This window comes from Patiria miniata, unplaced genomic scaffold, assembly GCF_015706575.1.
Source record: "Patiria miniata isolate m_02_andy unplaced genomic scaffold, ASM1570657v1 HiC_scaffold_3, whole genome shotgun sequence".
In the NCBI taxonomy this organism is placed as follows: Eukaryota; Metazoa; Echinodermata; class Asteroidea; order Valvatida; family Asterinidae; genus Patiria; species Patiria miniata.
In genome coordinates, this window is record NW_024037069.1 from 22,306,383 (window position 1) to 22,334,165 (window position 27,783).

A 27,783-nucleotide genomic window follows, 5' to 3' on the forward strand; every position below is an offset into this window, starting at 1 on the left:
GATTCCGCCACAAATGGTGTCAGAAGTGGGATAGTTGGTGCTGATTAAAGAGTTGGCCGGTAGAAACAAATTGTGTCTTGTTCTAGAAATCAAGCAGGATTTTGAGTACAGTGATTTCTGTGGTTGAAGAGTAATCATAGAAAGAGACAAACATGAGTCAAGAGAATACTTCGAGTATTGAGAGTGAACTGCAGAAGCTGAGATTAGATGCTCAATTTTTGCAATGGGAGAAAGAGTTGATGGCTAAGAAATTAGAAGCCATGAGAGCCAATTATGAGGAACCTTCCCCGGTGGGAAGTGTAGACAAAAAGAGCCAAGAACAGGGGCCAGTGCGAATCGATTCGGAAATCGAGTTCCAGATGCCAAGAGAGAGTTCTGGTTATTTTTCCCAGGGAGGGGCGAGTCCCTCGGTGACCGCACGGTCGCCGGAAGTTGAACTTGGACCAAGAATGGGAAAAAGAGTGAAGTTTGGGGAAAGTACACCCCTTAAGAGTAGTGGTGTAGGAAGTACCCGACCAGAGATTTTAACGGGGAGCAGTGCAATAGAGGAGCTCCAGTCCTTTCTGTTGAGCACGGATAGCACTGTAGAGAACCCGAGTAGGGGAGAAACAGTTTCTCCTGAGAAAGTAAATAGAGATTTGCTGAGTTTCGCCCCGAGTTCAGTGGGCACAGATGCCAACAGTTTGGCAGGTAGTTTAAAGACCTCAGCAGGGCCCTTAACGCCGACAAGTGAGCCCAAAGTAGTGGCAGAGAAAGAGAGGAGTGTCGAGCGGCCAATTAGTAGACGGCCAAATATCACTCCTGATAGATACAATGGCAAGGTGCTATGGAAAGAGTATTTCAGGCACTTCGAGTCTTGCCGGTTTGTGAATCAGTGGAACGAAGAGCAAGCGGCTAAATATTTGGTGGCTAGTTTGCAAGGCAATGCCCTAAGATTGTTGGGTGACGTTCCTACTGAAAAGACACAGTCCTAGAGTGGGCTGTTGAAGTTGTTAGAACAGAGATTTGGCTCAGGCCGCCAGAGTGAAAATTACCTTGTCGAGTTGAGGCATCGCGGACAAGGCCCAAAAGAGTCATTGCAAGAGTTAGGCCAAGCCATACAAGAGTTGACGGTTAAAGCGTACCCTGACATACAGGAAGAGTCACGTGACCGGTTGGCTAAGAACCATTTTCTAGATGCGGTCGAAAGTAGGTCAATTCGGGAGGGCATAAACAGGGCTCGTCCTGAAAATTTAGATGAGGCCATTCGAGCTGCAATAGAAACACAGAATTTCGAAAAAGTCGAGCAACAGAGAATGCTCGATGGAAAGCCTCCGAGGTTGGCTAGAGTGTTAGATACCGGGGTGGAACAGAGGATCCACGAATTGGAGAATGGAATGAAAAGTTTGGCTGGACTGTTAACAGAGTTAACGAAACAAATCCAGGAAAAGAGTGACCTAGTGGGGAAACCTGCTGACCAGAAGTCACAAAAGAGTGAGCAAAGTGTTAGGAAATGCTTCAATTGTGGGGAGCGAGGTCACTTTGCGCGAGAGTGCAAGAAACCAAAGAAGAGTAGTCCAAAGCGTGACGGCTGGAAGTGTTTCAATTGCGGAGAGCACGGCCACATTGCCAGAGACTGTAACAGACCCTCAGGGGAGAGCCTGGGGCAGGAAAAGTCGAGCCAGCTGCTCGAGGGGCCCGTAGGTACCTCGGAAGTGCTAGAGGGGCAAAGAGACGATGGAGAGATCGCAAGGGGGCCATAGGAGAGAAGCGGCGAAAGTATGAGGGGGAAAGGTAATAACGTTACCGAACCCAAATAGTGATGCCCGCTTTGGTTTGTTTGTAGAGGGTGTAGTGAGAAAAACCAAGTGCCAATTTTTGGTTGACACTGGTGCCACAGATACATTTATTAGTAGTACAGTGTATTATGAGATACCCAAGGAACAGAGACCAGTCTTAGAGTCAGACAATGTGAAAGTGAGACAGGTGGATGGAAGTTCCCTGTCGGTGTTAGGAGTCGCCTGGGTCGAAGTTCAAGTTGGACGAACAACGCACCCAGTCAGGGCGATTTTTACAGAGATGAAGTATCCCGGAATTCTGGGGATGGATTTCTTGTTGCCCACAGGGGGTAACTTGGATTTCCACACCAAAGAGTGGAGAATAAATGGCGAGAGAATTAAATGCACTAGTAGTGCTGGAGAGCCATTTGTTGGGAGAGCAGTAATTGCTGAAGCAACCGTGATTCCATCTGGTTGTGAGGCAGTAGCGCCTGGCACTATTGCTCACAGAGGAAAAGAGTGGGCTGGCCCAGCCATAGTGGAACCGCTAGAGGGGGGCGGAGATTTAGCCCAGAAAGGCTTGGTGTTGGCCAGGTCACTAGTGGAGTCAGGGAACCAAATTGTTCCGTTGCGGCTGTTCAACCCAGGAAAAGAGAAAAGAGTGGCGCGAAAAGGGACCACTGTGGGATTAATTTCCACCGTGGACCCTGAGACAATAAGAGGTGAGGCACATGAGTCTGAAGAGGCAAAGGAGGGCTTGCCCCCATATTTGCAAGACTTGTATGCAAGGAGTAGAAACCATGTAGAGATCAACTATCATGGTCAAGTTAAGGAGTGCTTGATAGAGTTTCAGGATGTTTTCTCCAGCAGTGAGCAGGATATTGGTGCAACTGATGCCGTGAGGCATCACTTTGATAATGGAGAAGCGAGACCAATAAAAGAGAGACTGAGACGACACCCCGACTGTGTCCAGAGAGAGATACAGAGACAGGTCATTGACCTGGAGAAAAGAGGTGTGATAGAACCCTCGGATAGTCCGTGGGCAGCAAATGTAGTGTTGGTAAACAAGAAAGATGGTACCAAGCGTTTCTGTATTGATTACAGAAAGTTAAACGCGGTCACCATCAAAGACGCATATCCGGTACCTGGCATTGACGAGACTCTCGATGCGTTAGGAGGTGCCAAGTGGTTTTCAACACTTGATTTGGCCTCTGGATATTGGCAGGTCGCCTTGGATGACGACGCCAGCCAGAAGTCATCATTTGTTGTTAGAAATGGTTTGTACAGATGGAAATGTATGCCATTTGGGCTCTGTAATGCCCCGGCTACATTTGAAAGACTAATGGAGAAGGTGATGGCAGGACTCCAATGGGAAATCCTGTTGATCTACCTGGATGACATTATTGTCTATGGTAGAACAGTCACAGAGATGATAGATAGGCTCAGGCTTGTGTTCAACAGATTGAGGAATGCAGGACTGAAGTTAAAGCCAAGCAAATGCCATTTGTTTGAAGAGTCAGTGGCCTATTTAGGGCACATAGTGTCATCCGAAGGCGTGGCCACGGATCCAAAGAAAGTTGAGGCGGTAGCCAAGTGGCCTGTTCCCAAGAGCGTGAAGGATGTAAGGAGCTTTCTTGGCCTTGCATCCTATTACAGAAAGTTCATTCAAGGTTTTGCAGAGATAGCCAGTCCTTTGCATGCCTTGACAGAGAAGTCAAGGGAGTTTGAGTGGAGCGAATCATGCCAAAGTGCGTTTGATGACCTCAAGAGTAGACTTCAAAGAGCCCCCATTTTGTCCTACCCCATTCCAGAGGGAGACTTCATCCTCGATACTGACGCAAGTGGCGACGGTATCGGAGCGGTGTTGTCCCAAATACAAGAGGGAGAAGAGAAAGTGTTGGCGTATGCCAGCCGTAAGTTAACCAGACCAGAGCGAAACTACTGCGTCACACGCAGGGAGTTATTGGCAGTAGTGGTGTACTTAAAGAACTTCAAACAGTTCTTGTACGGTAGGAAAGTCACGGTCAGAACCGACCATAGTGCATTGAGATGGATCCTTAATTTTAAGAATCCGGAAGGACAGATGGCTTGAGGTGATTTCAGAGTATGACATAGAAGTACAGCATAGAGCTGGAAAGAAACACGGCAACGCGGACGGGTTGTCTAGGCAACCCTGTAGACAATGTGGCCGAGAGGAAGTGACGTCACAAGAGGACAAGGCATTGGTTAGAGGCGTAGAGGCCGAACCAAGTGTCCCACTAGAGGCTGTAAGGAAAGCCCAGTTAGAAGATGAGACGATACGTTGGGCCTTAGAGGCCAAGGAAGAGAGCAAAGATCGTCCGAGTGGGTAGAGATTTCCCACTTGACAGCGGCCCATAAGACGTATTGGTCCTACTGGGACCAGTTGAGTGTGAGAGAGAAGGTGTTGCATAAAAGGTGGGAGTCTGATGACGGTACAGTCGTGATATGGTTACTAGTGTTGCCACAGAGTTTGAGGAAAGAAACCCTGAGGGAGGTGCACGGTGGACTGCTTAGTGGTCATTTGGGCATAAAGAAAACCCTTGCCAAAGTAAAGAGAAGATATTTTTGGCCAGGTATGTCCACAGATGTTCGCTCCTTCATAAGGGGTTGTGACCTCTGTGCAAGAAGAAAGTCCCCTGCGAAGAAAGGGATTGCACCCTTGCAACAATATAGAGTGGGAGTGCCTGTAGAGAGAGTGGCCATAGATTTGCTCGGGTCACTGCCCAAAACAGAGAGTGGGAACCAGTGGGTTCTCGTAGTGGGTGATTACTGTACAAAATGGATGGAGGCCTATCCATTGCCTGACGCAACGGCGGGTACAGTAGCACTCAAACTGGTGCAAGAGTTCGTGTGTAGATTTGGAGTACCACAAGAACTCCATTCTGATCAGGGCACCAATTTTGAGTCAGAAGTCTTCACAGAAATGTGCAAGGTCTTAGGAATCACAAAGACAAGAACGACAGCATACAATCCTAAATCAGACACTAGTAAACATGGTGGCTGTGCTGATTGACCCACAGAAGAGGCATAGAGACTGGGATAAATTCCTCCCTTATGCAACCTTTGCGTATAGATGCACCCCACAAGACTCCACAGGGGAGTCCCCCAATATAATGATGTTGGGGCGAGAAGTCAGTATACCAGTTGACCTGGTCACCGGTAGTCCAGAGACAGGGTTTGACACTCGGACAGACTTTGCAGAAGAGTTGCAAAGAAATTTGCAGAGTGCACATCAGAGGGCTAGAGACTGTCTCGGGAAAAACTCCCAAAGACAGAAGAGAAACTATGACAGAAGGAGAGTTTGCCTGGCTACACAACCCGGCTAAGAAGAAACAGTTGTCCCCCAAATTGCAGTTGAGATGGGAGGGACTGTGGCTGATAGTTAGGAGATTGTCAGATGTGACCTTCCGAATACAGATACGGAAAGGGGGAAAAATGAAAGTGGTGCATTCTGACAGACTTAAGCCATACCAGGGTGAGAAACTGGTACCCTGGAGTCACTCTCCAAAAGCATGTGAAGAAGCTCCTCAGATTGATAGAGCAGGAGAAAACCCTCAAGGCGAAGTGACAGAAGAGACTCCTCATGTTGAGGAAACAGAGAAAACAGAGCAAATAGAGCAAGAAGAACCGGAAATAGAAGCTCCGGTAGAAAATGGGGATGTTCAGATAGAGGTTAACCCCATCAGAGTGCCAGAGAGGACCAGTATGTCTCGGAGGAACCCGAGGAGAGAGCACCGCCTGCCTGTAAGATACTGATAGAGTGGCAGACTTTGATAAAGATGTGGATGTGGTAGTAACAGTTTTGTTTTCGGTTTTGTTATTGCTTACAGAGCCATGATGTCAAGCAGAAAGAGGAAGGCCAAGGAATTTAAGTGCCGAGAGTGTAGGGAGGTATTCTCACAGGGAGACTCCCTATGGGACCACATCAGAGGGGCACATGGGCCGATTGAGTACCTCCATTGCCTACGGTGTAGATACAGAGCTACAGCCAAGCACACGCTCCAGAGGCACTACGAGAAATTCCACGGTGAGCACCGGGACGAGGCGGCAGCCATAACGCCTCAGCTGGAAAGGCCAGCTGAAGATCTCCAACTTCTCAGAGTTGAAGCCAGAGGCGGAGAAGGGTCCGAAGAGGACCGAGCACAGATAACAGACGAGGAAGTGGCGGTGCTGTCACTGTCCCCCTGCCCCATTTCTGCCTTGTTGGCAATACCAGAGCCACAGGAAACTTCAGCATCAGTCAGAATAGCCCCACCTCTCGGAGGGAAACCTCGAGGCATTTTGGCCATGCAACCGCCAGCACACCCCTCTCCGACCTCCACACACTCATCTATGCCACCCCTAGAAGAGATGACCCCCTCCCCCTCCCGAAGTGGTCGTGACTCACCTCCGTTGAAGATGAGGAGACTCATCACAATCCGAGTAAGGACAACCACCGAAGTGATCTACCGCAACAGGGTCGTTAAGAGAAACGACGAGGTCGCCGAGCATCTGCAAGAGACAGAGCTGGACGCTGCACTGGATGATCCTCAGGAGGACGAGACCCAACTAGCAAGTCCTTAGGGCCAGTTTAAGTTTATTTAGTGTTAGTAGTTGTTTTTAGTTTTAACAGTTGAAAGAAGTTTTGTTAGTGTTATTTAGTGTGTAAAAGAGAAGTTATTTTATCTTTAAAAGTTTTAAATTCAGTGATTATTGCCTTCCTCTTGTTCAAAAAGAAATCCGTCCATTGGTTAAAATGATTCCCAGTTAATTTTGGATACTATTCGAGTTTAAGTGTGATTTTCCATCTGTCTTATCCCTAAAATTATCTGCATAAATTGTAATCTGTTGATACAAAACATTTCCTTGTATAAAAAGAAAAACAATCAGGAAAAATGCTTTTATCTTTGCCGAGGATTCATGATTTCTAAATAAATTGTGTGGTTCAAATTCATTATAAGGAAAACTTTACCATGTATAAGCTAAGTTTTGTATAAAGAAAAACAAAGACTTAGTTTTGTGTAAAGAAAAACATAAGATTAATGCTGTATAAAGGAAAACCTAAGCTTCATTCTGTGCCAAAGAAACACATAGTTTGGCTTTTGTGTAACTGAAAAACATCAATTTACTTTTGTATAAAGGAACACATAAGTTTAGTTTTGTATAAAGAAAAATCATAAGTTTAGGGTTGGCGGCCAATCACGGCGTGATTGGGCGTGGCCCCGCTACCCTTGCTGTGGTACTTGAGCGCATGGTCGGCCGGGCGTGACAGAGTTGCGTAAGTTGTTCCTCAGTTCTGTGTATTGAGCGGGTTCAGTAGTAGTGTACGAGTGAAGTTCCAATTGTCCGTGACGAAGCTAGCGTTTTGCTTTGGCGAGGCCGTGTGTGGTGCAGTGTACCGGTGTTGACGCTGTTTCGGCCTGACTTCTCGTACCGTGGTTGAACGATTGTACGGAGCGCAGAGCCCCGTGGTGTGACCCAGTTAGCTTGGTAGGACCAAATTGCTTTATCGTGTAATTTAGTGCATTTTTGTGCGATTGTTGCAGTTGAGTGTTTGACTTACAGAGTAGGGTGACTAAGTACAGGCATAAGGATTGTTGTCGTGGGTTCACAGAGGGGTCATTCTATAAATTTGGGGTCCACTTTTTTCCTGTCCCTGTTACATCTGACATCCATGATTGTATAATTCTGATGCACTCCTTAATGCAGTCATCCTCCAAGAGTGATTATGAATAGCAAACTACCTACCCAACAAATAAACAATCATTTGAAGTCATTCTTAATGATGCTTGAATGGCAAATTACAAAGTACAAAGGTAACAGGGACGGTAAAAATGTCACACTTTGGACCCCAAATTTATAGAATGACCCAGAGACGTGCGATAACATAGAGGGTTGACCCAGAGGTTGACATAGAGGCCTGGGAGGAATAGTCACAGGTAGTCAATAACTGTACTCGGTCAAGTTTATTGTCACACGGGTTTTGTCGTATACTGATCAGCTAAGGCGCTCAAACTTATATAATCATAACAATCCAACGATAATAACCTTATAAATCAAAGAGTTCCCAATTAAGTCAGAATTGTCCGTGCTTAAATAAACCAATCATTTCCTTTCCACAAAGAGAATTGTGTATTCCTGTGTCCAATATTTCTGCAGTTTCTTCGTCTGTTTGTTCTGTTCTGTACTAGAGTAACAGGGCCTGGTAATCAGTATCCAACTGGGCGGTAGATTTCCACCAAAACAAGCTTGCATCCCTGGGCCTAGAGGCTGCTCGAAAACTTCCCTAGGTTCGAGGCAGAAAACATAGTTTGGGGTTAGAGGAACTTTCACCTCAGTCGGTGATTGCCTTCCCTGACCTCTGGTTTAAATTGACCTCGGGAGATTCCGCCACAGTATGAACGCGAATACAAAGTAAATGGATTGATGTTTTTGTCATCTTGGCATCAGGTAGTGTTTATTTCTTCAGATCAACAAGTGAAAAAAGTTTCAAGACATGTTAACTGGTGGCAAATAGTGTTCCATGTTACGTTTATTTTGGAAGCGAAAACGTTGCCAAAAATACCCACGATTATTTTTGTGATCAAAAATTGTTCCAACATATTAAAAACCAAGCTCGAGTTTGTTACCGTCGGCGCGCTGCGGCTGGCCGCATGACCTGAGTGCAATCAGCCATGAAAGCAATATGCAAATCTTCACCTATTGTTATGCAGGAAGCTTAATCTGGTCGGCGGGACGCAGCGCGCCGACCCTCGGCGCTGTGCGGCGCTGTACGGCTCGCGTCGCGCCGAGTAAATTTTATTTGCCTTCTGCCCTAACCAAACCCTTGCCTACTGCAATGGTGGACGATCACAGGGAAACTGAATGGTCACATGGTACTTTGATGTCATACGATCAGAACCTACTAAACATTATGTTGAAAAAAGAGGCCTTTCTGAGGTTATTGCTTGGTGGAGCACACCATTGTGAATTCCTCCTATTTCGGTCGTTGTGTCTCACCTCTGTTTTTTTAGCTGGTGTTTTCTTGGTCTGGAGTGGTTTGAGGCCCGGTGGGGTGGCAAGAGAGATGTTGGGATCATCCAGATTCAGCCCTTTCTTGAGGGGCGTGATGGGGCGATCATCACCTGCTGAGGGTGCCTTCAAGGTGCCCATACCTAGCGAAATGAAGCATAATAAAGTCAACGTGAAACTCTGTTTGCAATGAATATTTCTACTAACCCTCCCTCTCTCAGTGACAATCTGTAGAGAGTTACCCTATAAGCCACAATCTATCAGATGACAGGTTTTAACAGGTCTGTTAACTGGCTTCATATTGGTACAATTGACAGGCTGTGGTAGGTATGTTAACTGAGGGTACCATGCCTTGACTGACATTGATAGATATGGTGGGTCAGGGCTGGTGAGTGCCTGTCAATGATGGATTTAGCTCAGTCACAATGAAGGCACAAAAGGTTCACTCATGCATTCCAGCCAAACAAAGTCATCGCCCATTAAGATAGCTGCTACACAAGCAGCTGCAGTATTAATGGTCACAGTATCTATCAAACCCCTTTAACAGGCTTTGACAGTTATACGGTTTAATCCATAAGGGATCTGGTAGTTGGTGACCAGCCTGTACAAAAGCTATGGAAGAGGAAGTGGATAGATTTGTTAACGGTTTGTGACAGTTATGCAGGAGTATTAAAGCTAATAGCGGAAATAACAGTTATTTTATGACCTGGTTCAATACCCGAATGATCCTTCGAACAAATGTTGTCCGGGTAACATTCCTGAACAAAATCTGTGCTAGGAATATTTTTTTTTTTTCCGACAAAAATTTTCAACCATTATTTCTTTTCTCCTATCACTATACCATCTGTGCTTCTTGACTTCTTTAACTGACTCATTATCTTCAACTGAAGTAATAATTGGGGAATTTCTGTAAAATTTTCCAGCTTTTACTTTTCCTCCTTGACAGCCACTATACATTACTTCTAATGCCTCTCGCTTAACCTCCTTGTGGAGCATGGATTATAGACACTTACCATCCTCACTGTAGGGATTGGGTGACACGGCTGGCTTAATTGGTCTGTCGTCGTAAGATTGGTATGGTCCTGATGAAGTAAACGTGCCAACGGAACATGATCAGAATTGATCATGTCAAAGCACATTTCAATAACATCAAAATGTTTAGAGTAATCAACATTAACAGATAGAACAAAATCAAGTCCTATTTCAAAGAGCTTCCAATTTTTTTTTAAAAATTGATGAGAACAGGAAGTTTTGCATTTCTCATTTGCAATTTCATTTGATGTGCATTGCTTTTAGGCTCAGGTCATTTGATGATCTCCACCTTGAGTTGGATGGATTCTAGGGTACTCATGTTGTTCTATTTTTGACATGCCCCCCTTTGCAAGGCAGAGCTTCATTAAATATAAGGTTCAAGTATTACTAGTACTGCGCTATTAATGATTCTCTGGTTGCTGCTAAACTCAAACCAACACAGGATCTTCTGCTTTAAATGTGCCAAACTGATACTTCAATCCCTCTGATGCATAGATTCTAGGAGTTACTTTAAATAGATGGATTATAGATACGTACCTTCCTTTGTATATGCACTGGGGGACACTGCTGACTTGATAGGCCTGTCCTCATAGGAATGGTAGGAAACTGTACGTGGCAATATAAGCAATCAAAATAAGTTATTCGTCTTTATTTATTTATTTAAATGGATAAGCACTAAAAAAAAAAGCAGCGCCCACTTGTACCAAAAGGAACCAAAAAGGATGACAAAGTGCAGTAATGATAACAATATACATTGCGTGATGGAAAATTGCAAATGATTAAGAAAGATATTGTCGTGTCTGTGCAACATATCGTATCTCCTAAGATGGCGTATGACGTCATGTACATGAAGCGTGAGTTTTTAATGTCAAAAAGTTGTGTCTCGCTTAAAAGACCTTGATGCAGAAAAGTTAGTATTCTCTGAAAATTGCCGAGACGTTACCTTCTCTGACTGTTCCCATGTCCTCTCTCTCCCAGTTACTGCCCGAGTCGCCCATTCCACCATCGTCTTCGTAGTAGATGTCTGGCGATGTCCCTGGTAGCCGGCTCCTGAACGATCCCTCACCGACGTACCCTTGTTGGGGCTCGTCGTAATACATGGGTTGATGTTGCTGCATAACGCAAAATGATCAGGTCACACCGTTAGTACACACACGTTTCCATATGGGTAGTTATTTCGTCATCGAAGAGTGACTGCCAACATTATTTTTACAATCCAATCAAAAAATATTATTCCATGGATGACCAACTATTCAAATATTTAGCCACAGCTTTACTAGGAAAAGGACTCAACACCAACTCAGGTGTAAGTCATCAAAATTGGGCCAGGAAAGAATGATGCATCCTGACGCCACTGTTTTTCATCATATATTATCTCAATGAAGGTCAATCATTGCAAAACTGTGGAAAAGATATGAATCTGGGACTGAGAAACATTTTTAATTTTGTTACACTCGGCTAATTTATAGACTTTGTACACAAACCAAAGAAGTGGCGTCTGGATAATACATTCTTTCCTTGGGTCATTTCAGTACCTACCTCTCCCCGTCCGCCCTGCCAGGCCGGCCGATTGAAGGTCCCTATCGTTCCCTTCAGCTCCTCTTTCCTCTGAATATTCTTGACCAGGTTGTTTCTTGCATGTGCGCTGCCAGAGAAGTAAAGTACAGCTGTTATTTGCTATATGAACGACTTGGCCTTCTAGAGGTGAGGGCAGAGGAGCATTATTTCTCTGATTCATGTACACTTGGGATTCACTTCTTGAGCAAATATTTAAACAAAAAGCCACATACATGTAGATATTACAGAAGTGTTTGCATGTTTGCTGATATGGTTTCTACATGTACACAGCGAAGGACAGATCATTAAAGGGAAAAGACAACATTTGCAAACATCAAAAGACAAAACTACCAAATGACTATGAAATACCTTACTGTACTGTTAGTGAATGACAGTCTAAAGCATCCTGTAAAATCGTGGCACCTGGTGTGCAGTCTTTTTCAAGAAAAGTGGTATTTTTGTATCAATTTCCAATGCTGGTCAGCCGACTAGCGTTGGAAAAAACTGGCTTTTTTTCAAATACTGCCCCAAATTTACCATGTGTATTCAGTCTGAAGTATGTTTGCAATCGATTACACACCTATGAACGGTTACAAGCCAGCTAGACTGGCTCCCTGACCTTACAATTCCCTGACGTCTATAAATTGCTCCGTTTCAGAGGGGTCAGGAAACCAGACAACAAGAATATGATTTTTTTGTCTGTTTTTTCCAGCATCTACGAACTTTTGCCATAAAATACTCATTCCCCAGATCCATCCATTTCTGAAAACTACAGCAAGGGCAAAATGTTGTATATTCCCTTGAACTGCCTGGACCTTGTGTTTAAGAAAATGGCTGTGAATCAGAAAGGTAAGTATTTTAAGGCAAATGCTTGGTGGTGCATTAAATTGTGAGTCTGCTCTATTGTTGCATCTCTATCATGATATGGCTCTCGCTTCTATTCCTATTTATAATAGAAATTGGAATACAGTATTTCTTCTCACCTAAAGATCTGTGCCTTCTCATCAGCCATTTGCATCTTACGGATCCTCATGCGTTCCTTGGGCGTCAGGTTCTGGTAGGGGTCTTGGACGGAGGGGCTCTGTGTCCGGTGCTGCTGGGGGTGGGGTTGTGTCTGCTGGGGGATGGGCTCTTTTAGCGAGACGTCCTTCAGGTCTTCCATGTGTGTCTTCTCTCGCAGTAAAGTAGCCAGCTCCTGCGTGTCTCGCTCGATGTACTCCCGCGTCTCCTCCCGATGTTCTTTAATCTCCGCGATCCTCTTCTTCATCTTCTGCTCAAACAAAGTTTATTCAAAGGCTAACCAGATACTTGTATTTCTCGAGAAACTTTAAATCTCTCACTATAGATAAGACCATTCTTCAATTGTTTTATTATTAATTATTCTGTCTGTTATTGCTTTTTGCCTTGTTTCTTGGTTTCAGGAAGTTACATTGCAAAATAGAAGAAAGTTGGTAGAAGAATTTGGCACAAAATAATGTGTAGGCAGTGCCACAAATATTGGGAATTGGACTCGAAAGGACAGAAAAAGCCAGAGATAAGTACATCTCTCTGATGCCTACCTCCATGTGTCTCAATACAAATGGCAGCTTGGTGACTTCAGTAGCTGAGGGCCTTTTGGCAGGATCTCTGTTCAGCATTCTGGAGAAATTACAGAGGGACAAAAAACACTGAAAAATGCAAAAAACTGAATGGGGGTGATTTTGCTTTCGATTTCCATATCAATTGATATTTATAACCTATGATATGTTTACCAAACATAGTTTAATAACATAGTATAAAAAAAAATGCGAAATAGAGGTGTTTTTATGAAGAAAACCAATCGGCATCTCTTTCATTTACACAACTACAAAACTAGAAACTTTAAAGGCCTCTTCTCAGTATTTTACTTTTTGACATGTAGATAAGTGCAAACTTAAAACAGCCCTAACTTATCAACTGAATGTCCAACTGAAGTATAACAAACAATATTGTAAGGAGAATTTTGTTCTCTTTCCTAATACCTACAAACCCTCTTTCGGCCTCTGCCCAGATGTGACTTATTTTGCCAGAAAACTCTCACATGTTTGAAAAGAAATTAAATACAAACTTAAGCAGAAATTCAATAGCGCCAGAGATAAATATTTTACAACTTGACAAAATTTGGAAACAAATCTCTACACTTTTATTTGGTGTAGGTCTACTCATTTACTCACACATTTAATAGCTCCTGGATGTTACTGTCATATTTCTTTGGTATCTCCGGTGTCTTGCCTTCTACTATCTTGTACATGACGCCCATCAGTGACTGGCCCTCAAAGGCATGTTGGAGGGAACACAGCTCGTAGAGAATGCAGGCGATTGACCTGAAATGATGACAAAACATACAAGCGATAGTCTTGGAGAATCAAGCTAATGTTATTGGGTAAACATGAGGTGATGTTCTCCACGGAATCTATATATGAACTTCAGCAACCGATTTTAAGAAACTTTACACAATAGCGTAACTCCACTTGTGCAACATTTGATTATGTAAGTTGAGCAATATTTCACGCAGTGCAACAGTTCAGTTATGACAATTTCATAAAAAAGTTTCATAGTGCGTTTAAGTCCATGACTTGCACAACAAATTATGGCGTAACATGGCGTAACTTGCGCAATTGCATTAGGTAACGTAGGTTATGGCGTAGCGACTGAAAATGACCAGCAAATTGTGACTGTCGTGGAGCCTGTCATTGCACAACTTTAATACCAAAGTTGATACAAGACACTCACAGCTTTGTGCTTGAAGTAAATGAATTTCTCTTGACAGAATTTTTATAGAGTTGCTGCATGATTCTGAAGAAAATCGGGAAAAACTATTTTCAAAATGGCCGGCGGAGGTGATTCAACGACTGTTTCAAGGCCGAACAAAATCACACACAAACAGCCATCAAAAATGCTCTTATTGTCCTCGTCTAAGATGTTTCGATTTTTTAAAACGTTGGGCCGCTACTCAAAGTTTCGTGAAATTGCACAACAAATTTGTTGCGTAAGTCCTACGTATGGCGTTAGTTATGTTCTGTTTTGTGAAATCGGCTGCTGAACTTCGTCAATCTCATACCATGGTATAACACATTAAAATGGTCCACCTCATATTATTTACCAGATGTCAGATTTGGAATTGTAGCCCTCGTGTTTCAGCACCTCGGGGCTCATGTAGTACGGGGTACCGGTGAACGTGCTGGCCATGTCAGTGGTTCCCATCAGGACACGGGAGATGCCAAAGTCACCGATCTTGATCATGTTGTTCTTCAGGAAGATATTACGGGTCTTCAAGTCACGGTGAAGCACTCTCCTTTTATTGAGAAAACAAATAACAGAAAGTGACGTGAAAAACTTAGAATTATTCCTTTAGTTTAAAAACTACATCACCCTAACCTTCCCAACTCCATCAAAATCCATCCCCCCATTTTGGTGGATTTTGGGGGACTTGGTCCTGCAGGCCTCGTTTGACTAAATATTGATGGAGTATGATGGACTTGGGCCTGGAAGCATGCATTGGAAGCAGTGTGATTGATGGATTTTGGCGGATTTGGTCCAGTACTTAGTAAAAGACAGTAGGGAGTTAGGGTTAATCCTACTCATAATATTTGAGAAGTATCATCCAATTTTGGTGCAATTTTCTGTTTTAAGTTTTGACATTTAATTTTGACTCTTTACCAAGGTATTTCATAAACAGAATAAAGTCAAACATTGATTTGAGGATTAAAAAACAATATTTCTAGGATTTTTTTTCTGTGAAAGATGTTGATATAATAGCATCAGAGAAATCTAGTAAATAGGAAGTAAAACACAGAGTTATGTGTTTTGAGAACATAAAAATTGTGGGTTACAATTATGCTTTTTTTTTTTTAGTAAAAATACAAATTCACTATAATTGGTTACTGGTAAGGGCTGTTTTTCTGTTTTTGCCTCAGATTTCACACACCAAAAAACCCCTAACTATGATAAGTACATGTATGAAAATTATGAAAACCTATGATAACTAAACCAGAGCAATGTATAGGAACTATGTATTTCAAATCCTTTAAATGAAAACCCATCTACTTGTGGTATGAACTTGTACATGTACACAAATATTGAAACATTCACAAATTAATGTAGAAGCTAGTCACGCTAGTCACCTACAAATATACATGGAGCATTTGTTTGGTTAAACCCAGTGCAAGCATTTTTCTCTCACACAAATATATACTGTTGCCATGGTAACAGTAACTTATATTTACCCTCTGCCCATAGAGGTCACGTGTAGGAGTACAAGGTCAAGCATTAGGGAGTGTGACCGCAGTGACATTTGACCTATTGCTACTCATTTAAACACTAGAGAACCCATTAATCACAATAGAACCGTCAGGCGTGTCAGAGATATGACAGCTTGCTGGGTATAAAGTTCACTGAATGAGGCTGCAAGTGGCATTTCTCTGTGTGTGTGAACCGTGTGTGTGAACCGTGCATGAAAGAAGTACGCAGTACACAAAGAGGTTTTTTGATAGTACAATACTCTACTTGTAATACAATGGTGCTATAATGTGCATCAAGAGAGGCATACAGATATTTGTGACAAGTTGTTATTTCAAAATGTCTTATATGTTCCATTTGGGTTGTAGGCCTAGGCAATTTATCTTACTAGGTCACAGCAAAATTGCCAAACAAACTTTTCTAAATGAAAAAAAATACGAAGAGTTGTCACAAAACTTTAGCAACGGGTGGTTTTCCATTTTATTCCTTGGGGAAATAGTAGCCATGTATCGCTCTTCAACATTCAAACACGATGTAACCATGGGTGGTTTGATGTTCGGGAATTAAAAGTGGCCCAAATAGTGTTTCATACATGTACAACCGGTAGTTTTTTTTGTTAATCTGTTGACTTTTTTCAACAACGATGTTCGGTACGTTTTGTACATTAAAACCAGGAGCCAAGGATGATGTTCGGTATAGCCGAATGTTCGGTATAGCGGCGTTCCACTACCAAATATGTTCACACAGACTCAACTTACAGGGAAATAAATCATGGCTTTTGTACAAGACTGAACCCAACAGTTGCGGATCACTTTCGACAGTTGCTGATCATGTATGCCGCGCCACCTCGTACATCATTCAACGGTACATGTACAATTCATCATTCACGGCGCGCTCAGCGCGCGCGTCGTGTGTCACGCCTGTTATCATGCAGACTGCACACAAAGCTGCATCGTGTGCATGGGTGATCCGCAACGGTCTTACCAGCAAGCTAACAAAATTATCAGCAAATACGGCAATTCAATTATTTCAAATGCCCAAATCATTACAACTCAATGATACCTGAGATTATTTCTTGACAAGAAAACCTAATATAGTCAAGAAAAACAATATATGTTGACTACGTACTGGAGTAAACCAGAATTTTGCCATGACGCGTTTCTCTTCACAGGCTAAGTACAAAGCAGATATTTTGCCGAACTGGATGATGGGTAGTGTTTAAGCGATTTCCCAAATTTCTTTTTTCCCAACAATTGCAAACTGATAGACACTGAAATTGGTGACAAAATTCTTAAACTTTCTTGGGGGTTACAGTTGAATTAATTTTGATTGAATCAAGTGATCCGGAACTTTCAATGATCTGGAACTGTCACGCTGACTGTACTTATTCCCATAATTCACTATACAGTTTATACACAGACTCACAGTGACTGTTTGTTTATATAGAGTTTAAAGGTCAGTTACAAAGAATAAATTATGGCTTTCTTCAAAAACTGAATTCCATTGAATGGGGAATGCCATTATTTCCATCGTGTACAGATACAATGCACAAACAAGCAACCTCTGAGAATCACATCGATCAAAAATTACATCAAACTGAAATCAAAATCATATTGACTCTCCATAAAATGTAAAAAAGACTTATACTATTAGAAATCCCAGGTATTATCAAGTATTTCTTTGCATGTTTTTGTTTATTTTGTAAATTCTAATTAGCTGTTTCGGTGTACACACCGAAACAGCTCTTGTTTTCGTTAAGATTTTTGGCTTTTCCGCATTGTTGCGGAAAAGCCTTTCTTTTTGTTCTGATTTTTTGGCTTTTCCGCAAACTTGCGGAAAAGCCTTTGTTTTTGTTCTCATTTTTTTTTTTTTTTTTTTTGGCTTCTTCTTTTTGTCGCCTTAATCCCATAGACTTTGTGCACGTTTTTTCTCAACGCCACTTTTGGCATTAATCTTTGTCATACATCATTCAAAGTTAGCATAAGCATAGTCCCTATAGCAAAGATGTGTCCCGAAGATTGACGTCATGGTGACGTCATCGACTAATTTATTATAGATTTTTGAATATTTAATTTTTCCCATAGACTTTGTACACAGAAATTTTAAAAAAATTGTCGATTTGCAAAGGGCATTTTTGACTCTTTGCCAGTAATTCATTTACACCAATCTTTGTCTAAGCAAAGACCCTAATTTAAACAACATTGTGTAATGATGACGTCATGATGACGTCATCAGGTGTGTATTTATAGGCAATTAAATTGTGACACTTTTAATATTCAAAAATGCATAAGAAATCAACCGTAGGCGTCCGCAGCATTTTGTTGCCGGCAAGTGGTAGAATAGGTTGAGGTCTTTATTTCATTCAGTGTGCGTGAAATCACGTGACCCTTGCTTCCGGTCGAAAAAGGCCCAAACCGGAAGTGGCTTATCATTTGAAAGTGGTAATAGATATAAACTTGCTTTTAACGGTGTTAGTCTCTTGGCCAATAGTATTCTTCAAATCATCTACCGATGACGTCATGCAATCTTCGAGCGCCCTCTAGCGAGAGGTTGAAAATTAGCAAAAATGTATTTTGAATAGATGTCTGTGGCGAAGTTTGTCGTAATCGCCTAAATATTGGTGTATATGATGACCTTGACCCACTTAAGACGTGTGCGAAGTTTTAGGCAAATGACGTCATCAGACTGGAAGTTACAATAAAAAGACCCTTTTTCATTCGAAAATTCCTGAAAAATCAACCATGGCAGTTTTTATATTTGTTTTTACTTTAATTGTCAATTGAAGGGTAGGTCTAAAACATTTCTAAAGTTTCGAGGCGATAAGCAAACTCGAACATACCCTACGCACGCTTAAAACTTCACGTTGACAATACCTCTGCTTCAAAACATGCACAGGACAGGACGTCCACAATGTACATGTACATGTACATGCACGTACGTTGTACATAGGCACGTACATCGTATGTCAGTCAGCCTGCAGCGTACGTGTTGCTGAGGTTAAATCCTGTCCACAGTGACCGTTTTAGCCGATTTTCGGCTAACTTTGACAGATTTTATGTTCATGCATGCGCATAGACAGGGACGTATTATAGCACTCTTGGCATTAATCTTTTTCAGATATCATTGAAAGTTGCCATAAGCATAGTCCCCATAGCCAAGACGTGTCCCGAAGAGTGACATCATGGTGACGTCATCAAGTGATTTATTATGGATTTATGAATAATTATGTTTTCTCATAGACTTTGTACACAGCTTTCTCCACAAGTCTTTCCCTATACAACACTGATATATCTTACTGAGTAGTTCTGAACTTCGGCCGAGAATTATTATGAGAAGGAAAAAGAAATCGTATTTTTTTACGCCTTTCATTTGATTGAAAATATTCCCAAGAGTTAGAATAGCAAGTAATATTTTATAAAAATGTTTCAGTTTTAAGGAAAATCACGCATTTAAAGGTGCAGTTTTTCTGCTGTGGGATTTTTAACCTATTGACTTTGTACACGTTTTCAAGCCACCATTTTCGTATTTTGGCGATCTGGAATCGTCATCAAAGTTACAGCCAAGGAAGACCCTCACACAAAAATTATGCCAAGACTATGACATCATGATGACGTCATCATCAAGTGATTTATTATGGATTCATGAATAATTAATTTTTCTCATAGACTTTGTACACAGCTTTTTCCACAAGTCTTTTCCTATACAACACTGATATATCTTACTGAGTAGTTCTGAACTTCGGCCGAAAATTACTATGAGAAGGAAAAAGAAATCGTATTTTTTACGTTTGCCATTGGATTGAAAATATTCCCAAGAGTCAGAATATCAAGTAATATTTATAAAAATGTTTCAGTTTAAAGGCAAATCATGTATTTAAAGGTACAGTTTTTCTGCTGTGGGATTTTTAACCCATTGACTTTGTATACGTTTTCAAGCCACCATTTTTATAACTTGGTGATCTGGAATCGTCATCAAAGTTACAGCCAAGGAAGACCCTCATACAAAAATTATGCCAAGACTATGACGTCACGATGACGTCATTACCTAATTTGTTTATTGATTTTCGAAAATTTACGTACATATTGTGAAGTCTTATATCTACAGAAATGTAAGTCCGATTGGGTTGAAACTTGGTATGTGGCTATACCAGGATGTGTTATAGATTAAAAATGAGGTAACGTCATGATGACGTCATCCTGAGATTTTATATGAACATTTATTTTTTTGTATCTTTTAGCCATATCTCCCGAATGCAACATGCAACATGCAAAATTCTTTTTTGCATTTGGTCTGTTATGTAATAGCTATTCGCACAAAACTTGAAAAGTATGTGACGTCATCATGACGTCATCAAAATGCGATTTTTCAAAACTCATATAAGGAAAGGTCCAATTGTCATAAAACTTGGTGGGTAGGTAGTTAATCATACTAGTATGCAAAGTTCGAAGTGACGTCATGATGACGTCATCAAAAATTTAAAAATAATTGTCGATTTTCAAAGTGCGTTTTGACTCTTTGCCAGTAATTTATTTAGATCACTCTTTGTCCAAGCAAAGACCTTGTACACACGCACATACATCGTATTGCCGAGGTCAAATCCTGTCCACATTGACTGTTTTAGCCGATTTTTCGGCTAACGTTGACAGATTTTATGTTCATGCATATTCAGGGCATATTATTGATTAAACAAAATCATAATGCGGAAAAGCCCTATGTTCTGTTGCAAACAGACATAGACCTCTAGTTGGCTTTTCCGCAAAGTTGCGGAAAAGCCTTTGTTTTTGTTCTAATTTTTTTTTTTTTTTTTTTTTTTTTTTTGGCTTCTTCTTTTTGTCGCCTAAATCCCATAGACTTTGTGCACGTTTTTTCTCAGTGCCACTTTTGGCATTAATCTTTGTCATACATCATTCAAAGTTAGCATAAGCATAGTCCCTATAGCAAAGATGTGTCCCGAAGATTGACGTCTTGGTGACGTCATCGACTAATTTATTATAGATTTTTGAATATTTAATTTTTCCCATAGACTTTGTACACAGAAATTTAAAAAAAATTGTCAATTTGCAAAAGGCCTTTTCGACTCTTTGCCAGTAATTCATTTACACCAATCTTTGTCTAAGCAAAGACCCTAATTTAAACAACATTGTGTAATGATGACGTGTCATGATGACGTCATCAGGTGTGTATTTATAGGCAATTAAATTGTGACACTTTTAATATTCAAAAATGCATAAGAAATCAACCGTACGCGTCCGCAGCATTTTGTTGCCGGCAAGTGGTAGAATAGGTTGATGTCTTTATTTCATTCAGTGTGCGTGAAATCACGTGACCCTTGCTTCCGGTCGAAAAAGGCCAAAACCGGAAGTGGCTTATCATTTAAAAGTGGTAATAGATATAAACTAGCTTTTAACGATGTTAGTCTCTTGGCCAATAGTATTCTTCAAATCATCTACCGATGACGTCATGCAATCTTTGAGCGCCCTCTAGCGACAGGATGAAAATTAGCAAAAGTGTATTTTGAATAGATGTCTGTGGCGAAGTTTGTCGTAATCGCCAAAATATTGGTGTTTATGATGACCTTGACCCACTTAAGACATGTGCGAAGTTTTAGGCAAATGACGTCATCAGACCGGAAGTTACAATAAAAAGACCCTTTTTCATTTGAAAATTCCTGAAAAAATCAACCATGGCAGTTTTTATATTTGTTTTTACTTTAATTGTCGATTGAAGGGTAGGTCTAAAACATTTGAAAGTTTCGAGGCGATAAGCAAACTCGAACATACCCTACGCACGCTTAAAACTTCACGTTGACAATACCTCTGCTTCAAAACATGCACAGGACAGGACGTCCACAATGCACATGTACATGTACATGCACGTACGTTGTACATAGGAACATACATCGTATGTCAGTCAGCCTGCAGCGCACGTGTTGCTGAGGTCAAATCCTGTCCACAGTGACCGTTTTAGCCGATTTTCGGCTAACTTTGACAGATTTTATGTTCATGCATATTCAGGGCATATTATTGATTAAAAAAAATCATAATGCGGAAAAGCCCTATGTTCTGTTGCAAACAGACATAGACCTCTAGTTTTCTTTCTTCTTCTTCTTCTTTTTTTCCCAAAACCCCATAGACTTTGTAGACGTTTATTCTACACGCCACTTTTGGCATTAATCTTTGTCATACATCATTCAAAGTTAGCATAAGCATAGCCCTTATAGCAAAGATGTGTCCCGAAGATTGACGTCATGGTGACGTCATCGACTAATTTATTATAGATTTTTGAATATTTAATTTTTCCCATAGACTTTGTACACAGAAATTAAAAAATAATTGTCGATTTTCAAAGGGCATTTTTGATTCTTTGCCACTAATTCATTTACACCAATCTTTGTCCAAGCAAAGACCCTAATTCAAACAACATTGTGGAATGATGACGTTATGATGACGTCATCCTGTGTTTATTTATAGGCAATTAAATTGTGACACTTTTAATATTTAAAAATGCATAAGAAATCAACCGTACGCGTCCGCAGCATTCTGTTGCCGGCAAGTGGTAGAGCAGGTTAAGGTCTTCATTTCATTCCATGTGCGTGCAATCATGTGACCCTTGCTTCCGGTCGAAAAAGGCCCAAACCGGAAGTGGCTCATTATTTGAAAATGGTAATAGATATGAACTTGCTTTTAACGGTGTTAGTCTCTTGGCCGATAGAATTCTTCAAATCATCTACCGATGACGTCATGCAATCTTCGAGCGCCCTCTAGCGACAGGTTGAAAATTAGCAAAAATGTATTTTGAATAGATGTCTGTGGCGAAGTTTGTCGGAATCGCCTAAATATTGGTGTATATAATGACCTTGACCCACTTAAGACGTGTGCGAAGTTTTAGGCAAATGACGTCATCAGACCGGAAGTTATAATAAAAAGACCCTTTTTCATGTGAAAATTCCTGAAAAATCAACCATGGCAGTTTTTATATTTGTTTTTACTTTAATTGTCGATTGAAGGGTAGGTTTAAAACATTTCAAAGTTTCGAGGCGATAAGCGAACTCGAACATACCCTGCGCACGCTTAAAACTTCACGTTGACAATACCTCTGCTTCAAAACATGCACAGGACAGGACGTCCACAATGTACATGTACATGTACATGCACGTACGTTGTACATAGGCACATACATCGTATGTCAGTCAGCCTGCAGCGCACGTGTTGCTGAGGTCAAATCCTGTCCACAGTGACCGTTTTAGCCGATTTTCGGCTAACTTTGACAGATTTTATGTTCATGCATGCGCATAGACAGGGACGTATTATATCACTTTTGGCATTAATCTTTGTCAGACATCATTGAAAGTTGGCATAAGCATAGTCCCTATAGCCAAGATGTGTCCCGAAGAGTGACGTCATGATGACGTCATCAAGTGATTTATTATGGATTTATGAATAATTAATTTTTCTCATAGACTTTGTACCCAGCTTTCTCCACAAGTCTGATATATCTTACTGAGTAGTTCTGAACTTCGGCTGAGAATTACTATGAGAAGGAAAAAGAAATCGTATTTTTTTACGCCTGTCATTTGATTGAAAATAATCCCAAGAGTTAGAATAGCAAGTAATATTTTATAAAAATGTTTCAGTTTAAAGGAAAATCACTAATTTAAAGGTGCAGTTTTTCTGCTGTGGGATTTTTAACCTATTGACTTTGTACACGTTTTCAAGCCACCATTTTCATAACTTGGCGATCTGGAATCGTCATCAAAGTTACAGCCAAGAAAGACCCTCATACAAAAATTATGCCAAGACTATGACATCATGATGACGTCATCATCAAATGATTTATTATGGATTCATGAATAATTAATTTTTCTCATAGACTTTGTACACAGCTTTCTCCACAAGTCTTTCCCTATACAACACTGATATATCTTGCTGAGTAGTTCTGAACTTCGGCTGAGAATTACTATGAGAAGGAAAAAGAAATCGTATTTTTTTACGACTGTCATTTGATTGAAAATATTCCCAAGAGTCAGAATATCAAGTAATATTTGATAAAAATGTTTCAGTTTAAAGGCAAATCACGTATTTAAAGGTGCAGTTTTTCTGCTGTTGGATTTTTAACCCATTGACTTTGTACACGTTTTCAAGGCACCATTTTTATAACTTGGCGATCTGGAATCGTCATCAAAGTTACAGCCAAGGAAGACCCTCATACAAAAAATCTGCCTAGACTATGACGTCACGATGACGTCATCACCTAATTTTTTATTGATTTTTGAAAATTTACGTACATATTGTGAAGTCTTATATCTACAGAAATGTAAGTCCGATTGGGTTGAAACTTGGTATGTGGCTATACCAGGATGTGTTATAGATTAAAAATGAGGTGACGTCATGATGACGTCATCCTGAGATTTTATATGAATATTTATTTGTTCGGACCTTTTAGCCATATGTCCCGAACGCAACATGCAAAATGCAAAATTCTTTTGACAGATGTTATGTTCATAAATGTTCAGGGCATATTATTGATTAAAAAAAATCATAATGCAGAAAAGCCCTATGTTCTGTTGCAAACAGACATAGACCTCTAGTTAGCTGTTTCGGTGTACACACCGAAACAGCTCTTGTTTTCGTTAAGATTTTTTTTTTTCTTTAGCTGTTTCGGTGTACACACCGAAACAGCTCTTGTTTTCGTTAAGATTTTTTTTTTCTTTTTAGCTGTTTCGGTGACACACCGAAACAGCTCTTGTTTTCGTTAAGATTTTTGGCTTTTTCGCAATTTTGCGAAAAAGGCATTCTTTTTGTCTTGATTTTTTTTTTTTTTTCTTCCTCTTCTTCTTCCTCTTCTTCTCCAAAAAGCCCATTCAATTTGTACACGTTTTTTCTCTACACGACTTTAGTGCTTTTGCAACTTCGGATTTTCATCAAACTTATACCAATGAAGGACCCTTATGCAAGGATGATCCTAGAACAATGACGTCATGATGACGTCATCGACTAATTTATTGTATATTTTTGAATATTTAATTTTTCCCATAGACTTTGTACACAGAATTTTTTTAAAATGTCGATATACAAAGGGCATTTTAGACTCTTTGCGAGTAATTCATTTGCACCATTCTTTGTCCAAGCAAAGACCCTAATTCAAACAACATTGTGTAATGATGACGTCATGATGACGTCATCCTGTGTTTATTTATAGGCAATTAAATTATGACACTTTTTAATATTGAAAAATGCATAAGAAATCAACCTTACGCGTCCGCAGGATTCTGTTGCCAGCAAGTGGTAGAATAGGTTGAGGTCTTTATTTCATTCAGTGTGCGTGAAATCACGTGAACCTTGCTTCCGGTCGAAAAAGACCAAAACCGGAAGTGGCTTATTATTTAAAAGTGGTAATAGATATGAATTTGCTTTTAACGGTGTTAGTCTCTTGGCTGATAGTATTCTTCAAATCATCTACCGATGACGTCATGCAATCTTCGAGCGCCCTCTAGCGACGGGTTGAATATTTTCAAAAATGTATTTTGAATAGAGGTCTGTGGCGAATTTTGTCGGAATCGCCTAAATATTGGTGTATATGATGACCTTGACCCACTTAAGACGTGTGCGAAGTTTTAGGCGTATGACGTCATCAGACCGGAAGTTCCGTTGAAAAGACCTTTCCTTTTTCAAAAATTGCTAACAAATCAATCCATACAGATATAATCTTGATTTGCCCATTAAATGATAGCGTAAACATTTGCCTCAACAGTACCAAGTTCCGAGCTTGTGAAATTGTTCACACAGTTGACGCGGCTTCGGCAAATTATACCCTTGCGCAAGTTGCTGCAGAGAGAGTCTCATCCGCATGTAAAGCAAGCATATACCGCAAGTGTGTGCGTGTATACATTGACCAGATTCGGCATCGCATGCTTCCCATACACCACACACGCACGTGGTCGTGAGGGCGCGGACCAAGCGCCACATTGTCAACTCATGAATATTAATGTCCCTTGTTAAACAACTCTAGCCCCTACAGCAAAGGTGTGTCCTGAAGATTGACGTCATGGTGAGGTCATCAAGTGATTTACTATGGATTTATGAATAATTACTTTTTCCCATAGACTTTGTACACAGCTTTCTCCACAAGTCTTTTCTTGTACAACACTGATTACTGAGTGGTTCTGAACTTCGGACGAAAATTACTTTGAGAAGTAAAGAGAAATCGTATTTTTTAAGCTTTGTCATTTGATTGAAAATATTCCCAAGAGTCGGAATATCAAGTAATATTTTATAAAAATGTTTCAGTTTAAAGGCAAATCACGTATTTAAAGATGGGTCATTCCATGCCAACTCAACAAATGTTGCACACCATCACCTCTTGGATTTTTTTCTTTTTTGGTGTACTGAAAGATACTTAGGAGAAATGCAAATTCTGAAAATTTGGGGTCTCTACGACTTTTCGTTCTTGCACAACAGCATTTTGAAATTTGAGGTGGGCGGGGCCAAAAGCGCGTCGCGTCACGAAATTCAATGTTTAAAGGGCCATATATTTAAAACTATACCCCCCAGACATTTCAAACTTGGTAATCTGGGCTATTTTTTGCTGTAGATTTCAAATATTTAAACAGAAAGAAAGTAGCTTGTTTCATTTTTAAGTTAGAGGGGCCCCAAAATGGCCCAAAAACTCATCTGGACCAATGTTCGGGGGGGTGTAAGTCAAAAATTGAAAATATTTTTTTCACCACATTTTTTGCCTGTAATAGCCCCCAAGTGAAACTACTTTCATGTAAAATCTTACACTTATATTAACTTCATTGAATGAGATATAGCCCTTGCAAAAAGCAAATTGTTTATTTTTACGATAACTTGACCCCCCCAAAAACCAACGTCAGACATTCCGCACCAAATTTTGCTTCACATATGTTTAAGGTTGGTCCTTAGTGAAGTCCTCTGAAAAGTTTCATGTTGGTGTCTAAATGTCTTCAGTGGATAGCTGGGCTTTATAATGAGTCTATATCTTACGATGCTGGTTCCGTAACATACAAGTTCACGTACCGGTACCTAGAATAACAGCAGTCGGTACATAAAGAACAAGTTGGGTATGAAACTTAGCTGACATTTGTACATGTAGACTTTTGATCAGTTGATATAATTTTTCACAGTTTCACAGGTGAAATTATGCATTCCTTGTGATGTAGTTTTGATGAAGTTGAATGAGTTGCATGATGGTTGGCTCACTAAGTTTGTATTGCCTTCCACCGCTATGTAGAAGTGCTGGTGTTGGTACGCAACACAACACATCAACAAATGGAATGTTACATTTATCCTCTCTTTGTGGCCAATAGAGAGTATTTGTTGATTCCGTCCTGCAGAAGCGGACATACACATCCTCATTGAAGTTGTGATACCGGGTATATCTTCTACAATAGCAATGTACCAAACATCATCATAGACCACACAAACATATTTTCCTGGGTTGAGGTTAGCTGCTACAATTGGTGCATGATGAGTTTGAGCATACATGCAACTCCTTGGATGAACTAGGTTTCCACTTATCCATAATAAAAACTAAGATCAATCAGGTTTAACCATAGACCCTCTACTCAAACTGAATCATTTCTCTTTGGTTCAGGTTAGTGCTATACTATGCTATGCAAGTGAGAACTGGTTAATTACTACAATGTACATAAATGTACATGACATGCATGCTGTGTGATGAGCACATGGAAAGAATAAGACTCTCAAGTAATTTAACCTAATTTGCATATAATGCACACGTAGGTCTACAAGCAACTGTTTATTGAGCAGGAAATGGGTAGTCTTGACCCAAGTCTTTCAAAAGTCGGGAGATTTTGTTGTGCTGGTTCCGTAAAATACAAGTACATGTACATGTACATGTACATGTATGTTACGGAACCTGCAGCATCATAAGATATAGACTCTTTATAAAGCCCAGCTATCCACTGAAGACATTTAGACACCAACATGAAACTTTTCAGAGGACTTCACTAAGGACCAACCTCACACATATGTGAAGCAAAATTTGGTGCGGAATGTCTGACGTTGGTTTTTTGGGGGGGGGTCAAGTTATCGTAAAAATAAACAATTTGCTTTTTGCAAGGGCTATATCTCATTCAATGAAGTTAATATAAGTGTAAGATTTTACATGAAAGTAGTTTCAATTGGGG

General features: G+C 40.6%; 1 protein-coding gene across 5 annotated transcripts in view; it reads right to left on the reverse strand.

Annotated features, from left to right (window-relative positions):
* LOC119738812 (serine/threonine-protein kinase Nek11-like) overlaps positions 1-27,783 on the reverse strand; it is a 61,964-nt gene that overhangs the window by 22,689 nt on the left and 11,492 nt on the right. For 4 of the 5 annotated variants that reach the window (XM_038213775.1, XM_038213776.1, XM_038213773.1 and 1 more), the window contains exons 5-13: positions 14,479-14,670; positions 13,550-13,699; positions 12,917-12,995; positions 12,341-12,627; positions 11,340-11,445; positions 10,744-10,912; positions 10,338-10,412; positions 9,782-9,850; positions 8,757-8,911 (exon numbers count right to left, since the gene is read on the reverse strand). In XM_038213775.1, coding sequence (XP_038069703.1) covers positions 8,757-8,911; positions 9,782-9,850; positions 10,338-10,412; positions 10,744-10,912; positions 11,340-11,445; positions 12,341-12,627; positions 12,917-12,995; positions 13,550-13,699; positions 14,479-14,670 — 1,282 coding nt within the window. The remainder of the gene's footprint in view (positions 1-8,756; positions 8,912-9,781; positions 9,851-10,337; positions 10,413-10,743; positions 10,913-11,339; positions 11,446-12,340; positions 12,628-12,916; positions 12,996-13,549; positions 13,700-14,478; positions 14,671-27,783) is intronic. The other variant, XM_038213777.1, reaches the window with a different exon arrangement.